Here is an 18,545-nt window from a genome sequence, read left to right as displayed (position 1 = left end):
AGCCATATAACTAGAGATATCAGATTAAAAAGCGGGGAAATTCTGTCAACATTTTCCAGCAAATAAAGTTCGAGCTGAATTCTCTGCTAGTTTTGGAGAATAAGAATTTATTCAAGGACTCTGCTGCTCCTACTTCTTAAAAATATGGAAAATCAAGTATTAGTATTAAGATGCGAAGTTGCTAAATAATTGCTAACCATATAACTGGAGATATCAGATTAGAAAGCGGGAAAATTCTGTCAACATTTTCAAGTGAATAAAGTTCAAGGTGAATTCTCTCTGCTGGTTTTGTTTCTTCATCCTCACTACCCCAGTTGAGAAACTTTTATTCTTTCTTTAACAAGAGTTGGCGTTTCTCGAGTGAAAAGTTCAAAAGTGCATTTAAGCCATTAGCGGCACATTCGATGCTGACAAAGTTATTACACTCTGCTTTATGTCTTTAATTAAATTGAAATTAGGGGGACTTGGGTGCAGGGTCTTTGCCTCTGAAACTGACTAATTGTTGTCTGCTGAACAGAACACACACATAGGAATACTTGTAAACATAATTGTTGTTGAGTGCGAATGCTCTTTCATACTTTTGGAATTCTTCAGAAGATGCATGAGTCAGATGAAATTTATGATGTGCTTATAAGAATAGTAAATGCGTGGGCGTATTTTGTATTCCCAGAGATATTTGTGTGGGTGTTTCTTAAACAAATTTGAAATTTCTCTTCATAACGGAAAGGTAATAATTGTTGAAGTTGAAAGCTACAATTGTGATTAGAAATACCCCTCGGTGTTTAACAAAGAGACACCATAAGCATTGTCTGATATCAGAAGATACCAATGTAATATTTTATTGCTTCACCTTATAGTCACGTATGCCATGTTTTTTGCAATCTTATCTGTAGAATGGCACACTGAATACTACGCTATATTTTTGTTTATTCAATTTGTTAACCGAGTCTTATTTGTTGGAATTTCTTGAGCATTATTTTGTCAGTTTGAAATGTAGACAAAGGCATTACCTCTGCTTATAAATTGATTAGGCGCTGTTTTAACTGGGTAAGAATTGGAAAGCATTTCAGTGATAAAAGCTAGTAATAGAACTGATTTTGCATTTCTTTTGTGTTGCACTTATAGAGGTATTGAACTTATTTGGACTGAGAATTTAAGTAATGCTTTTTATGAATGTTTTTTGGAATTTGTTTAATGTTAGTAAAGATCCCGTAGGAACTTTTTTTATTTGTTTTTATTTATTTATGTCAACAAACATTGATTGTCAATATAGCAGGAAAATATATCAAAATTACAAAAAGCATCTTATAAGCTAGAAAAGCCTAAGAAGGAGAAATCTAATAAAATTACAATAATATCTAATTAACGCCTCCGACCCCGTGGGGGAATATTATTTGCCCTTCCGCTAGTAGTGGCTAACATTTTTGAACTTCCCGCTTGATTTACCTTCGATCCGTTTAAAAGTTCTAAGCTACTATCTGATATTATACATTAAAATTGTAAATTATATACAAAAGATTTGTTCTTGTCCGTTTGCTTATAAGAGCATTGTTCTTAAGAAACATTGTTAGGTGGCGAAGAAAGGTTTGATTCTTAATAATATATTTGTCCAACTAATTAATAGACTTTCTTTCAACAATACATACATACAATAACAATTGATATTAGAAAGATATCAAAAGGTTTTTGTATTTATTTTTATTTATTTATATAATGCTAACTTAAGATTAAAATCTTAAAACTAATAGAAGAGAATTATGCTAGCAATGGCTACTAGGGCCTCCAGCTAACTTTGTATGTACATTTTACAGTGTTAAAGAAAAAAGTAGGAATACATATGTATGGGGATTGGGTTTAGATTTTGTGGTAAATGTTTGTGGCTTTTAAATATTTAAATATGAGTTTGGAGTTATGTTAATGTTTGGGAAAATAGATAATATATATGGTAGAAGTGTGGGGCTTGAGCTGAGGATATGTGCAATGTTTATTAGCGCGTTATTGCAGAAAGGGCAGTGTTTTTATAGAGTTTGGTCCATGAAATGTGTGTGTGTTAATGCGGTATGTCCAAGGCGAATTCTATTAAGTTTTATTTGTTCTGTTCTTGATAGGAAGTTTTGCGGATTGTTATTGTACAGGTCAAGGAAAGATAAATTGTCGGCGTTGCTTTGCTGGTACCAATAGGATGTTTGATTGAATCGAGACGCTTGTTTAAGAGTAAAATAATTTTTTAGAGTTAGGGTTATGTCGGAGGAATTGTAGTTGGGGGTGTAAATAGGTTTTTGTATATTCTTTAGATATACATACATATTTTTGTAGCGTAAATTTCCCAACTCAGTTAACTCAGCAAGCGCGCCTCGCTCTGTAAATTAATCGAACAATGAAAAGCGTAATGTGGTAGGTCGAGTTGCAAAAAATTTATACTATAGCATAGTGCTTACTTATTTTGCAGTTGCAAAATTAGTTGCTTACAAAATAGTACTTTTGGCCTCATGTGTTGTATTCACTTTTGTTTTCTTCCATTTATCTTTGTGAGTGCTTTTTTGCCATTACTTATTATTCAACAAGTTTAACATTTCTTTGTTTCTATTTTTTGCGCTATGTGCACAAAATGCGCACAAAAAACAAGTTTTGCACTTTGTGGCAGCAAACAAAACACAAATAAATAAATACTATAAGACAGAATAAATGGCTAGTCAACAAAGGCGAATCCTAAATACTCTTTTAAAGTCAAGAAAAACTTTGACATTATAAATTAATTTGCGTTTTTTGTGCAATTGTGGACTTTTCTTAAATTGAGCAATTGTTTATTTTTTAATATTAAATATATTTTAGTGGTAGTAACGTACATTCAATAAAGGAAATAAAATATATAAGAATAAATTTATGTATTTCTAGAAATAAACACAACGAAATGAAGAAAGAAATATATTCGTTATCCATTAAATCAACCAATACAGTAGGAAGTTAATGAGAGAACGCTTTTGGATATTTTTAAAATTCAGATAAACTTTAGAATATATTTTGTTTGTTGGCTCATTATTATGGGTTGTAAGCCGACATTAGCTACTCTTCCTAATCCCATAAGATGTTGAACAAAAGAAAATCGTCCGATACAGGAATAATGTCTATTACAAAGGTTTCGAAATATTTCTACTGAACGTTTAAAGATAGTCAGAATAAAACCGTGCGTTCGAGATACTTTTTGCAACTACATGCTAATAAGATAATTAAAGACGATTCAAGCCAATAAGAAGATTTATAGAACAAACATATTTGAAGCTAAAATAATGAATAATTTTGTTGCATGAGAAGAGAAGAGATTTTGAACCTAATAAGAACTATGTTAAATAAAATGTACAATATACATTTAAATGACGTTTGCAACATAATAAATCCTAATACAGAGATTTTGAAATAGTCAATCCGATATTTTTAGATAAGACATTCATTATCAAGTTGAATATATAATATTATCAATAACAGTCCAATGTGACGGAAGCATCAACATCGATTATAGTCTTAATTAAAATTTGTTCAATTCTCAATGCTACATACATTCTTAATTACAAGTAAGACACTAATTACTAAACATTAAAGGCAATATTAACGATTTCAAAGCATATTTTTGAACGAAATTCGCTGCAATAATCTGCCTAATGCCGTCATGTTTCGCAAATGTTATGACGAAATCATCGTACCCCTGCGCGCAGGGTACGTTAGCTAAGCGAAGCTTTATGTATACTTATATATATATATATATATGTATGTGTCGTTGTATGTGAGTATGAATGCGGCTTTTGTTAGCATAGTATTTGTTTTAATTTTGTATCGACTTGTGCCTAGTACGAGAGTTCGCATTCGCCAGCTGTTTGGCGACTGACTGCGCTTTTTGTTGTATTTGCTTTCAGATACGAAAAGATTTTTGACGCAGATACTTACTTAGAAGTACTTACGAGTATATATTAATTTATCAGGGTGTACTACAAGAGTATATTTTGAGTATCATATTATTAGAAATACTTACGAGTATATATTCATTTATCAGGGTGTACCCGAAGATTATATTTTGAGTATCATATTATTAGAAATACTTACGAGTATATTCATTCATATGTATATATATATATATTAATTTATCAGGGTGTACCCCAAGAGTATATTTTGAGTATCATATTATTATAACTACTTACGAGTATATATTCATTTATCAGGGAGTACTAGAAGAGTATATTTTGAGTATCATTTGTGCCGCCCCAAAATAGGTTTGCATGTGAGTTGAACCGCGAGTGAGGTACTGAGTGAGTGAATGAGTAACTGAGTGAATCAATGTGTGAATGTGGGACTGAATACATGCGAACAAAATCACATTTCTACACACACACATACATACATACATACATAGGTATGTACCAGAGTCCACTTAGTACACTTGGCTCGGGGCACTGCCTGCTAGTCGCTTTGTCTCGTCTCTCTGGCAAGCTCGTTAGCAATTTTCAATTGTACTTTGGCAAAGCTCATTGCATATGTAGGTACACATATGTACATATGTATATCACGTACATGCACCTATGTATGTACTTGTATGCATGCTGGGTCTGGGCTGGTTTTGGGCTGGTCTGGGTTGGATTGGGTTGGGTCTGGGTCCGTATTGCAAGTTTGCAAATGCTTTGACACACTTTTAAGCCGCATGTAAACAAGCATTGTATTTGTTTCTCGGCACGATGTACGATGCAATCCACACACACACACACACACATGTGTGTACAAAGGTGTGCGAAATAAATAAATGGCTCTGACAATGCAAATACTGCAATGTAAAACAGGGTACTCGGTTCATTGATACACATCATAATATTTTCTATGGAATATCTCCAAAAAATTGAAGAGCTGCTTACCTTGATCCATGATCATGAGATCACTGATCAGCTGCATTCGATTAAAAAAGATCATTTATCAAAGTGGCATTCAAAGAAACTGCTCATTGGCTCTAGTTTGCTGCGAAACGTATGAGTAATGTTAATTATTATCAAGTAAATAAAAAATGTCACTATTATATTGCTTTTAGCGGAGAAGACAAAATTGTTTATAGAGAAAAGGAAAAAGTAATATCTAGTATTACAAAATTATTGTTTGTAGGAGTTTGATGGAAAAGTTTTATATTAAAAAGGTAACAATTAAGTATAAAATTTGCTTAATTATAGAATAGTTTTTAAGACCAAATCAGTGAAATATTGAAGAGTCTCTCACGATAAAGACACGCATGAGAATCTTTTTTGGATACGACTCGACTGACATTCATTTGAACAGACATCTCAAGGCACACTGGATGTTGCCGGCCAATCGCTTACAGTCGTTGAACTATTACTGGATCCGAGCCACCTACTATACAATCCACAAAAATGTATTTACAAAAATAGTTCAAACCCCCCGGAAGCCTTGTTTTCTTTCTTTATATTTTGAAAATTTCTAGAGGATACAAACAAAATATTCTGAAAATAAAATATAGAGCATTTTTTACGTCTTTTCAATTAAGGTTTATATTCCATTATGTTTGATCCAACAAAGCTTACACAAAGTTAGTGTTTTGTTTATGTTAGCTCAGCTGAAAGCAGTTATGTAGTAGTTTTAAAACGCTAACAAAACATACTAAAACTAATATTGATGTTAAATATTTGAGTATCAAATAGTAGATCTAATATTTGTTTTAAAAAAATAGTGTAGGCAAAGCTTTAGAAGGTCTTGGATAAAGGTAAATTAAAACCGGAAACTTTGAAATTTAACTTTGGAATTTTTAAATAATTAAGTAAAGAGCTACAAATTAATTTTTTTTAATGCATTAAATAATAATAATAATAAAGTCTCATTAAGGAGCAGCTTTTGGCTGTTTATTTCAAATCAGTTGGTTGATTTTCGGTTCGTTTTCTAACTTTTGTAACTCCTGTAAATTCTTTCTTATTATTATATTTAAAAAAATTGTACTCAGGTTCAGTTTTCTGTCGTATATAGTCGAACTCTTGGCAAAATGGACCAATTATGGAACTTGTAACGATCCTCTCTTGGCATTTTCCTTTATATATTTCCATTTCTGGGCTATGTTTTGCTTAAAGGGTCATTCAAATTTTTCGTTTTGCATTTAATGTTTTGTTTTGTGAACATTCGCAGAAATATTAAACCATTGAATCATTTTTATTTTCTTTGTTTTTCACTTCAACATTTTAATTTCTTCTTTCGCAAAAGACACCTTTTATTTTGAAGCTTTTTTGCACTCGAATTTAACCAAAAATTCAAATGCTCATCAGCATTGTAGAGTTATTTTGCAGAGCTTGTTGTGGCGCTTCGAGTATGGTTGAAAATTTGCATATGTGCCTTTTCAAATTAGCATATGTTGTACACATCTGCAATGCTCACTCAACTATATATATATATATATAGTATATAACTTTGTTTGTTTATTTGCCTACCTACATTACATTTTAATTAACATTTAAATGCTAATATTAAGACACAAAAGCGCGTCACTCACTGATGAATTGAAAGCCATAAACATGTCATTGTCTTCGTCTCTCGAGTGCGGTGATTGGCCCAAAAAGCATTTACCAAGCCAGCGTTTGCCAGCAATAGAGTTAAATGTTAGTTAAGTGCAACTTTCACTTTCTACTTGCCTGAGTTTGTTAAACACAGCCAGCGTCAAAGCCGACAACTTTGTCTTTGAGTGTGTGTTGTGTGAGTGTGTGTATGCCTGAGAATACCAAATATATGTACAAACACACATACATACATATGAACAAGTATGTTGGGCACAGCCGCTTACTGAGTTTTCGTAGCCACTCTTGTTGTTGTCGCTTCTGGCTGCGAGCGACCAAGTCTCGTTTCAAAAATAGTTTTGCCATGGCCATCAGCCGCATATGTGACGAGGATTGCACTTAGATGCGGCTTCTGCTGCTTCTTCTTCTTTTTATTCCACTGCAGCATACAAAGTGGGTGTGGATGTGTGTGCGTGTGTGTGTGTACAGTGCCAGCCCATTTGATTAGATACACCCGCCTAATAATCAAATATATGTGCTTCAATTAATAAGTAGTTCAAACAAAAATAGTTGATTTCATTATGCAGCTGGAAATGTATTTTAGCGATTTTAATATTTATTTTAAAATAGCTTTTAAATAGCATTTCAATAAGCAATAAACATCGCTGCGTTGCTCTTTCCCAAATATTTCATTGAAAGAGAAACATAACAATATTTGTTTGTAATAATAATATTTTAAATATTTTATTTTACTTGTACAATGCAATGTGACCTTCATTAATTAAATAAATACACGTGTTAATTGTATTAAGCAAAGTTTCCATTGCTTTAAAAGCAGCATTTTATCAAACTTCAAAGTATTGGCTTTTCATTTTGTTAAACGATTAATTCAAAATCAAAGGTTTTTAAATATATCTATATTCGCATCTTCTTTTTCAGTCACACACAGCTAGGACTGATTTGCTAATATTAATAATAATATTTTTGAGCCATTATAAAAGAATTTTTGTTTTATATTAATCGATGAAAACCATTTGTGGCTACACAGTAAATTTTAAGATATAGCTACTTATTTCCCTAGATATCCGTTGCTACTAACTTCGCCAACTAGCCACAGCAAGGTTAATTTCCATTTTAAGGCAATAACAAAGCATTTTTAAGTAAATGGTCCTTAATTTCACAAATTTGCATGGTCAGATTGTAAGCCTTTCTGTGAAAAAATTACCGCAGACTAAACTCGATTAGCATTTTTTACCCATTTGGGTCGAATTATACAGCTTCTTTGGGCCTAGTTATATGACTTCAGAGCGCCCAGCTGGATGATAATTTTAAGGCAACACAAACAAAGCATTTTAAAGTAAATGGTCCTGAATTTTACAAATTTTCCTGGTAAACCTTTCTTTGAAAAAATTACAGCAAACCTAACTCGATCAGCAATTTGTACCCATTTGGGTCGAATTGTACAGCTTCATTGAACCTAGTTATCTGACTTCAGAGCGCCCAGCTAGATGATAATTTTAAGGCAACACAAATAAACCATTTTAAAGTAAATGGTCCTTAATTTTACAAATTTGCATGGTCAGATTGTAAACCTTTCTGTGAAAAAATTACCGCAGACTAAACTCGATTAGCATTTTTTACCCATTTGGGTCGAATTATACAGCTTCTTTGGGCCTAGTTATATGACTTCAGAGCGCCCAGCTGGATGATAATGCCTGTATTTATGGTTGGGGGACGAATATTAGTTGTACTTGCGGATATTTAGCTTAGAATTACTTGGCTGTTTTGTGTAATATACCTATTTAAGTGACTAGGGCTGTGCCTATATGTATGCTTGTAATTTTGTTTGCGTGTGTAGTTAGCAGCTGCCTTAGTGGTGCTACAAACTTGGCTAAGCATCATTCATTGCCGACATAACTAACTGCAAAAGTGCTTGCCTGCTTGCCTGCATGGCTGCCTGGCAGCCTGGCTGCTTGCTTACAAACAGACTCGCATACTACATACCTCTACTTACAGCAACTATAAGGCGGCATGGTTAACTGGCTGTTTTGTTGTTGTAGTAGTGGTAGTAGTGGTGGTGTTAGCCTGGTCGGGCCAATCTTGAAACTGGCCCAACTGCTGCAACTTGTCCAATGCGTTCATCCGCAGTCAGCAGTGTTTGGCATCAAATTGCCGCTTGCTTGACTGAATTCACAGTAAATGTTGTTGTTGTTGTGGCCGTTGCTCCATTTTGTTGTTTAGTGCCTGTTTCCGTTCAAGTTTTCTTCTTTTACAGCTCATTTAACTGATGGCGGAAGTGCCTCAAAAATGTTGTTGCTGTGGCAAAGAAAGAAAAGTGTTAAACAGCTGGCAAGTTGAAAAGCGCATTTTTTATTCCATGTACATAAGCTGAACTTTATAAAGCAATCTATCTACGACTTCACATAAGGCAATTGCAACAACAACAACAACAACAACAAATGTATAGACTGCAGCTGCCACATCTTGTGGGAAACTGTAATTGAATCAATTCGCCATTATGCTGCCCCACAGCCTTTGTGGCAATATTCAATCAAAGCGAGCAGCGCAATGAATTCTACTGAGACCGTGAACCCGGATCTCTGGCCAAGCCCTCTTGTCCATCAAGGGAGCGTATGCATTGGAATTTGATAGCAAAGCTGTTAGCTCTTTAGAAATACCTTTAAAGGCAATACCCTCAAAACTGAATGGGTTTATTAATGTTTCTATGTACTATACAGGGGGGAAAATGAACTGGGCTCAAAAAGAGGCTCTACTTCCCAAGCTTCAACTATCAACAGAAGAATGCGAAGTTGTACATTTATGGTTGCAAAGGCTTTTACATTACATTTTATTTAGTCATTTTATTAAATTACTAAGTTATTGTGTTTATTATATTTCATTTATGCTGTACATAAAATGATTTGCTAATATATATATATTTTTTTTAATGAAATAAGATTATCGAGTGCTGATATTATTCAATAAGTGAGAAATAAATTAGGAATTCAACGTTAAAGGAAATGACAGAAGAACGAATTTTATTTTAGTTTTAAATTTCATTTGATTTGTAAATTGCCAATCATGCTTTTGATTATTTGACTAAAGATTATAATCTAATGATTAGATTCTAATCAATTAACTGAAGCATTTGAATTCCAATGCTAAAATAAATTATAAACGAACCACGTTTTGGTTGCAATGTACTAACATATTCTCAATGAACATATGGTTGCAATATCATGTATAATAAATTAGATTTAAGATTAAGATTGATACAGAAGGCTGAGGAGCAATTGTTAAAGGGAATCGGGAGCGTGTAAAACCGAAAATAAAGTAAATAGTCTACTCGTATATGAAAGAAACTCTCTGTTTTACAAACAAGACATTCATGATATCAGATCAATAAGAGTTATTATACAAAACATATACTTAAAATAAAGTTAACTAATTTTGAATGTTTTTTTTTTGCTCCCCATTGTTAAACATAATGACCAAAAATTATTCAATATTTTATTCGATGAAAAGCGGTTTGCTTAGTTTAGAAGACTCTGTATGTATATTCTGTATATTTTATGTTACTATGTGATAGAAAAACTATGAAAAGGACAGATGATGGAAGATTTAAAAGAAAAAGCAGGCTGGAGTAGAATGAGAAACGGAGATTGGAATGCATGGAGAGCAGACAAAAGACCGATTCTATACGTTTCTGGTGCTTTCTAACCCGCGAACAGAACAGAATTCCAGCACAGGATGTACAAAGAAAGTGTAAGGAAGTTGGCCATCAATTAATTCTTTCCAGCAATAATTAACAAATACATATCTCTGACCATAGTAGTTGAAAGGCAAAGATTGAAATTCGATTTGGCACCAAAAAGTACTACAATCGTCTTTGGCAATCGTCTGCATGACTAATAGAGACCTATTTCTATGAAAACATACACTTGGAACAAACCAAGACTTCAGGCAGAATAATGTAATAAACAAAAAAAGAAGATAGAATTAGTTTCACGTCATCTGCATAAATAGGTTTACGAGCGACAACTTGTCTCTCAAATGCTGTAAATTTATTTCGCTTGTGTAGATGTTCGTAAAAAATGCATTAACTTTTGAATGGTGGCTGAAAATGCTTAAATATTTGATTGAAAATGCTCGGCAAATTGTGTGTTCTACATACATAATTGATTTCTATATACTCGTGAATACTATATAGTATATGTATATGTACATTTGACAAATGCCATTAGTAGTTGGCATCAAAGCATGTCAGTGACATATAAACACATTTATCAGCTATCATATAATGCCCTATAAATCGGCTCACACTGACACCCAGACATAAAGTCGGGCAATAACAACAGCAACAATTGGCTTGGCTGCCAACATGCCAAGGGCGTTAAATATCAAATATTGTGCGAATTTCATTTTGTTGCTAGCGACTGGCCTTGCTCGAATTTTTGATTTTCTTCTTCGTGTTTGGTTCGAGTGCTGGCAATTAGAGCAGCCGTGGAAGCCGGCAAAGGAAAAACCAAGTACTAGTGAGATACGCGGAAAGAGAAAACATTGAAATGAAAGCCGAAAATAGCAAAACTACAAACGCTGAAAATTATTCCAGCAAATTTGCCTAAGCAGCTGCCTTTGTTGTTGTTGTTGTTGTTGCCGCTGCAGCTAATTTCAGTTTTTCATGAATTTCCAAACTAAATGAGCACAGCAACAACATCAGCATTGTATAGTCGTACCTACAAACACACAAATACAGTATACTCGTGTAGCTATATAGTAAGTATGTATAAAGAAACTGGACGTTTCACATGAACGCTTCAGTGCCTCAAACCAGCCCCAAGCACCAAAACCAGCAGAGTGGATAGCGAAGCTTCAAACGTGCTGGCAAAAATGATTTACTGGCCAATACTTACGAGCATTATGGCCAACGGGTGGTGGGGGGTTCGGGGAGTGCATCCAAGATCGCTTTACGACTAGTGTAGGTGTGGGCTGTGGTATTTGATATTTTATTTCAGCTTGAAGTGGAGCTTTTTTTCAAAAAGCAGGCAATAGGATTGACCAGAACGTAAATACCATTTACCATTTATTAAATTAGCGCATCTAATTGACTCTAATAGTCGGAGCAGACGACTTGAATACATAAATCTAATTTGTCACTTAATGGGAAATATACACACACACACACACATACATACACAGAGAGACAGACGGACAGACAGACAGAGTGCACCTAAGTACTACTTGTATGTGCTTATATAATTTGTCATTATCAACTATTAATGCGCTTATAATTCAATTAGTTGGTGCGCTCCGGTAATGTGCTGGGCAGACAGCATTCAGCACGGAAAACTTCAACATCGGAATTCCCATTCAATAACAATAATCACACAATTCCAATTTACATCCATCTATTGTGCCTGGCTCGGGTTCGTCGTTCTTACTAACATATTGGCATATAATGTGAGCCAAGGCCTCTGGTTTTGAAACCGTTCGGTTAGGTGTTTCGTAACTAAAATCATTTAACTGCTTCAGTTCTCTATTAACGTTTAAGGTTGATTTTTAATGAGTATTCCAGACCCATTCCCAATGGGATGTCAATTGTGTCGGTTTTGAGTTCCACTTTAACAATAAAATATTGTTTTGAAATCGGTTCGGTTCGGTGCGGTTAAGTTATTTGCAGTTCTCTATAACTGTTGAAGGTTGCTTTTTAAAGAGAATTTCAGAGCCATTTTCAATTGAGATCTATTATGACTGTTTTTGGTTCCTTGTTCTCAATGAAATAGTTTTTAAAAAACCGGTTCGCTTAAGTTATTTGCAGTTCTCTATAACCGTTTAAGGTTTTTTTTTCAAATGAGTATTCCATACCCATTCCCAATTGAGATCCATTGTGCCTGCTTTTGGTTCCTTGTTTTCAATGAATTATTATTTAAAAAATCTCTGCGGTTAAGTTATTTGCAGGCCTTTATAACCGTTTAAGGTTGTTTTTAAATGAATATTCCAGACCCATTCCCAATTGTTTCTCAATTGTGTCTGTTTTGAGTTCCACTTTGAAAATAAAATATTGTTTTGAAATCGGTTAAGTTATTTGCAGTTCTCTTTAACTGTTGAAGGTTGCTTTTTAAGGAGTATTTTAGACCCGCTTTCAATTGTGCCTGCTTTGGGTTTTTCTATTTGTGAACCAAAGGCTCTTGTTTTGTAACTGGTTCGGTTCGATTAGTTGATTCTGATCTGCATTCATTTATATTCTTCAGCCCTCTATAAACGTTTTAGGTTGCTTTTTACAGAAAACTCCATTTAAACATACATCTATTGTGACGATTTTGAAGTCTTCTATTATGTTAACCAAACCTGCTAGGGACAGGTTCGATTAGTTGGATGGCATCTACACCTATTTAGTGTTCCAACTGTCCAAGCGCGATACAGATTTCGAATTGTGTCTGGTTTCGGGTTTTCGTTTTAGATAAAATATTGCCAAGGTTCCTCTTTTATGAGAGTTTCCGAGTCCTATTTTCTAGATTGATTATGCCTTCGTTGGGGTCGCCATTTAAGCTTAAATATTGAATCTTAACTTGTTCCTTATTGCAGTTCAGACTGTAGCTCCGTGTCACTAATAGGCGTGGAGGTCTATTAATATATTTTCGCGCTTAAAATGCAGATATATTTTGCGTGCTCATGGACATGGATTTAATTTGATCACACTTTTTGTTTGGGTTCGAGTCAGTGGCTGGCACATAAATTAAAGTTCTTCTTCTATGCTTGTAGTCATTAAATTGTAGTTCTAATTCCATTTGAAATTTCACCCAATTGCCAAAATTATGCCACCGGCACTGGTTGGCTGGCTTGCACCCACCATTAGATTGCTCATCCAAATTATTAATCGCAAGTTCATTGCTCACCAATATTGGAAGCACGTTAGCTAGCAGCGGATTGGATTTGGCAAATTTCAGCAAACCGCAAACCCTTAATAAAATAGAGTGAATAGTCTTCTTTACAATAAAATCACTCTATTGGTGCCAAACCAATTGATAGCTTTTAAGTTAAGTTGAACTAAATGTTAGCAGAAAATTGTAAAAGTCCAACCACACTGCACAGTTGTCTAACCACCTCTCTCTTTTTTGCATTTTCTTGCAGTCGCGGCCTCACGCCTCCACATCGTGTCAAATCCATTTCGATGGCCACATTCACACAGGACGAGATCGACTTTCTCAAAACGCATGGCAACGAGTTGTGTGCCAAGACCTGGCTGGGACTGTGGGATCCCAAGCGTGCCGCACATCAACAGGATCAGCGCGAACTCATGATCGATAAGTATGAGCGTAAACGCTATTATCTGGAGCCAGCTAGTCCTCTCAAATCGCTGCCCAATGCCGTCAACCTGAAGTCGGCTTCAGCAAGCACAGCCACGGCAAATGGCCAGCAGAATGGCTATCACAATGGCAGCAACAGCAATGGCTATGCCAGCATTCATCTGACGCCGCCTGCCGCACAGCGAACCTCGGCCAATGGCCTCCACAAGGGCACCAGCAACGGCACCAGTTCGTCCACGGCCATTAGCCGGCCGCAACACCATCATCTCCAGCAGAACAACCATCAGCATCACAATGGCCATCACGATGCCGCATTCAATATTTCCAACGGCCTAAACGGTCTGACTAGCCTCAACAGTGCTGGTTCCACATCGACGGGCGCCCTTTCGGATACGAGCAGCTGTGCCAGCAATGGATTTGCTGGCGAGACGGACTTTGTTGCCGATTTCGGGACAGCCAATATATTTGATGCGACATCGGCACGTTCCACCGGCTCGCCGGCGGTGTCCTCGGCTTCATCGGTCAGCTCCACCAATGGGTATGCCAAGGTGCAACCCATACGAGCGGCTCATCTACTCCAACAACAACAACAACAGCAGCAACAACAACAACAACAACAACAACACCAACAAATGATGAATGGCAATGGCACGGAAAACTTTGCGGACTTTGAACATGCGCCCATTTACAATGCAGCTGGTAGGTTGGTGGCAACAGGGCGCAACGTGCAATATAGACTTGTTGTAGTTGCTGCCTCTTAATTATAAGTTTTTATTAGGGTCGAGAATGAAGCTATTCGCAAGAGTGGAAAGGCTAATGGTCGGGGCGGGGTGGGCAGGAGGAGGAGGGTCACCTCAAAGCCCAGTCAAGTTATAATGCACGTTCTGTTCTGCGCGACTAATTAAAACAAAGCATGCATGCCAGCATTTGCAATATATTTCTCAAACACTCTTGCACATTTCCCTGAACTTGCATTGATTTTCAAAGACGGTTGAACAGGTTTGCAGTTTTTTGTTAAATGAAGGCCAACATGATGAAATTCAAGAAGAAGAAAAGTCACTGTTAATTATGAAGGAAACGTGTTTTGCAAAATTACTTCAAATATCCGTACTTCTAGAGCTGACAGATGATATTGAAACGCTTCTCAACTAGAGCTTGGGTACACCTTTTCAACCAAGCTAAGTTTTTTATAGAAAATTCGATTTAACTTTATCTTAAAGTATCTGCATTAATGTCTTAGTAAAAATACAATTTTAAATAATATCGTTTATATATATGTTGTCACAATTAGCAACTAATTTACAACAGAACCCCTTTATCAGCACTTTTCCACCATTTATCCAAAGCTTTTCAGTTTCTCCCAAGTTTCTCACTGCTAATTGGCGCACAACAATTGTCTAAGCAAATGAATATGGTTTTCTAAATAACGCAAACTTGCCAATCACAAATTGTTAATAATCCAAGGTTATTTAATTTTTTAAAAACAAAATGTGAGTTTCCATTTATATGATTAAATATATCCAAACCCAATGCCAGTACAATAATTTCATAACTTCAAATTAACAAATTGTAAGTAGTCATTAATTAATAATTGGGGTCAGCCACGCCTTCTTCTCTCTGTTACATACATTCGCATTTGTGATTTAAAAAATAATTAATTATTTAGTTAATTAAAAATTAATTAATTAAAAATGTTCGCCTTTACTCACTGATTAAGGATATATATAAATTTTGTCCTTAATCCTTACGAAACAGACAAAATTTCAGCTTGAGTTTTATTTTTGATCAAAAAAATAAAACTCAAAGAATAATCATTATTTTAGAAGGTTTATTTTTTGCTCATCAATAATGATTATTGGTTAATTTTTAAAGTAAAACTCAAAATTAAATCGTTAAAAAAAAAAAAAAAAAAATAATCATCATTTGCGGTCCCTGTTAATTATTTATGTTCTGACCACGATATGATTAGGATAAAGAAAATAATAATAATGTCTTTCTTACCGATGTTTTGATATTTCTACAGAAAAGTACAAATTGCTTTGAAAGAATGCTTGTTTCTTTCGAGAAAATATAACCAAATTTTGAGGCCCTTAGTGCATACTTAAAAGTTAAATAAAACATACAAATTTTTCTTCTTTTGTGAAAAAGTTTCCACCATGGTTCAATTGTTATATCAAAGAGCGTTGTAAATATTTTCTGGTTGCTTCATTGAACTTTGTTTTAATCTAGTTAGAAATACATTACAATCTAATTCCTCTGTTTATTAATGATTATTTTTCAAATGAGTTTTTATATCTGTTTAGAAAGAGGTCCCGCATAGCTTCATTCTCTGCCCTTCTAAGCTGCAAAGTGTTTAAGTTAAATTAATATTTTATTTGCAAACATTTACACTTAAGTACTTTTGCCTTTTTGGAACTTTGACAACTAAATTGAAAATCAAGCCCAGAACTGAAATGCATACCACACCTAAGGTCAATTGTTTCTAATAATGTTCAATAATGGTTTTTCTGCTGCCAAGTTTCTTTCTTTGCATTTCTCAGCCGGCATACAAATTGAAAAAAAAAAGACACAGAAATGCAATTAAAATTCAATGCACACGTTTTATTTTATTTTATTTTTTGATTGACTCCCTCCCTTGCTATGCGATTGCTTTTTTGATTTTCACTGCACTTAACTTTTATTTAAGCGCTGCGATGGCATTAAGTATGCATTGTATGTATGTGCGAGTATGTATGTTTGTGTGTCTCGTCTATTTTGCTTTCCTTTCAATATTTACCAACAACTTTTTTCTTTATTTTCCTAACTTTTTTCCTCTCTCTCTCTTCGTGCGCGCGCTTTGAAAATTAAACAACAACAACCACTACCACTACCAATTACTATTTTGTGCGCCTTAGCAATGAATTATAAACTTAATAGTGTAAGCAATTTGCAAAATGGCCAAATCAATGCCAATGGCAACAACAACAACAACAGAGGCAACAGCAGACATAGTTTTTACAGCTTTAGCGAAAGCACGCCAAATTTCAATGATCCATTCGATCAGATCTATCTGGGCGGTGGGGCGCAACAATTTGCAACCAGATTTGAAAGTGATTTTGTGGCACAGCCACGCCCACAACAACAACAACAACAACAACAATCAACAAACTGCTGGCCACAGCCATTTGATTTTAATGACAACACCAGTTGGTCATCTATGCCTGAAGCTTGGAGCGTTTGGCCAACGACAGCAGAAGCAACAGCAGCAACAGCACCAGCAGCAACCACAGCCAGCAACTGCACTTGCAACTGTGCCAAGCAGCAGCAGCAACAACAACAACAACAGCCTTATAGCTTGCTCAGCAATGCACAATCCAGCTCCTCCATAGGCTCCAGTTGCAGTTATCGCTACGCCAACAACTTTGTCGAAGAAGCTGCCAAGCCACCAATTGCTGCCACAGCAACAGAAGCCGCAGCGGCAACAGCAGCAACAACAACAACAGTACTCGCAACATTGTCGCCTTTAAATCCATTTCTGCCTTATTTATTAAATGAGCAGAACAGCAACAACAACAACAGCACCAACATTGTAAAGGCCGCAGAAACTGCTGAAGTCTTCAATTCATTCTCAAATGATTGCCTCGTTTCCCAAGACGGCAGCGAAACTGAAACCGATACGACAGCAACAACAGCAACAACAACGACAATAAACACAGTTTGGAGTTACAATAATTTAAATGCAAATAATCATGATTTCTTTACGTGGAGTAAGTTTGTTTCGTTTCGTTACGTTTTATTTCGTTTTTGGGTTCCTTCCCTAAATCCGTTGATTGTTTGTTTCCTTCGCCATTTAGTTTCTGTGCTCGTTTGCCATTACTTGTATTTTGCGTTGTTGTTTTATTGCCTTGATTTCGTATATAAGTATAGCCGATATACCGATTCCAACGTTGTTTGCTGCCTCTAACTATAGTTGCCAACTTTTCAATTTACTGCTCCCAATTATGACTGTTATAGGATTTACTAATTATATTCGTATTTATTTCTTTAACAGGCGCGCCCCTGCAGAATGGCCACAAGTCGAACGGTAGCAACAACAACAATAATAATAATAATAACAACAACAACAACAACAGCCCAAAGGGGATTAGTGCGCCCAGCGAGGATCGCTATGCAGCGCTCAAGGATCTGGATGAGCAGCTGCGCGAAATCAAGGCCAGCGAAGCTGCCGCAGCAGTGGAGGCAGCCACACCCCACACTGTCAATTGCGCAGATTTCTTATTTGGCACTGGTAAGCTAAACAATTGGGTCACAAACGAATGCTATATAGCTATCGAATCATAAACAATAGTTAGTTTAGTTATCTTGCCTATCTTTGAAGAAAATATGAGCAACATTCAAACACTGTTATTAAATATATGCTAGATAGTCAAACAGCATATGTTCTATTTGTGTCTTCTGTTTGCTTTACAGCTTTCTCTATAATGAAGTTCTCAGATCTGTTTTTAGATTGGTTCCAGAAAAAACCGTGTAAAAAAGACATTGATCATATGCTAAAATAGGTGCTTGGTTCCTCATCTCTAATACAAGGTGCAATTCAAAAGTTCCAGGACTTTTATTAAAAAACGAAAACTATTTTTTTTTTTTTGAAAAATTTATTGGTCGCCTTCAAAATAGTCTCCTTCCGCCTGAATACAACGTTTTGCACGTTCAAGAAGGAGATCGAACGACTTTTTTA

The 18,545-nt window shown here is 35.3% G+C and overlaps 1 protein-coding gene across 4 annotated transcripts in view; it reads left to right on the top strand.

Moving 5' to 3' along the window:
* Positions 1–18,545, top strand: part of LOC115631959 (arf-GAP domain and FG repeat-containing protein 1) — a 44,225-nt gene that overhangs the window by 21,677 nt on the left and 4,003 nt on the right. For 3 of the 4 annotated variants that reach the window (XM_030528822.1, XM_030528823.1, XM_030528821.1), the window contains exons 2-4: positions 13,656–14,530; positions 16,726–17,577; positions 17,862–18,098. In XM_030528822.1, the coding sequence (XP_030384682.1) occupies positions 13,656–14,530; positions 16,726–17,577; positions 17,862–18,098 (1,964 nt within the window). The remainder of the gene's footprint in view (positions 1–13,655; positions 14,531–16,725; positions 17,578–17,861; positions 18,099–18,545) is intronic. The other variant, XM_030528824.1, reaches the window with a different exon arrangement.

This window comes from Scaptodrosophila lebanonensis, unplaced genomic scaffold (genome assembly GCF_003285725.1).
Source record: "Scaptodrosophila lebanonensis strain 11010-0011.00,11010-0021.00 unplaced genomic scaffold, SlebRS2 tig00001412-arrow-pilon, whole genome shotgun sequence".
NCBI lineage: Eukaryota > Metazoa > Arthropoda > Insecta > Diptera > Drosophilidae > Scaptodrosophila > Scaptodrosophila lebanonensis.
This window is presented reverse-complemented; position numbering and strand designations above follow the sequence as displayed.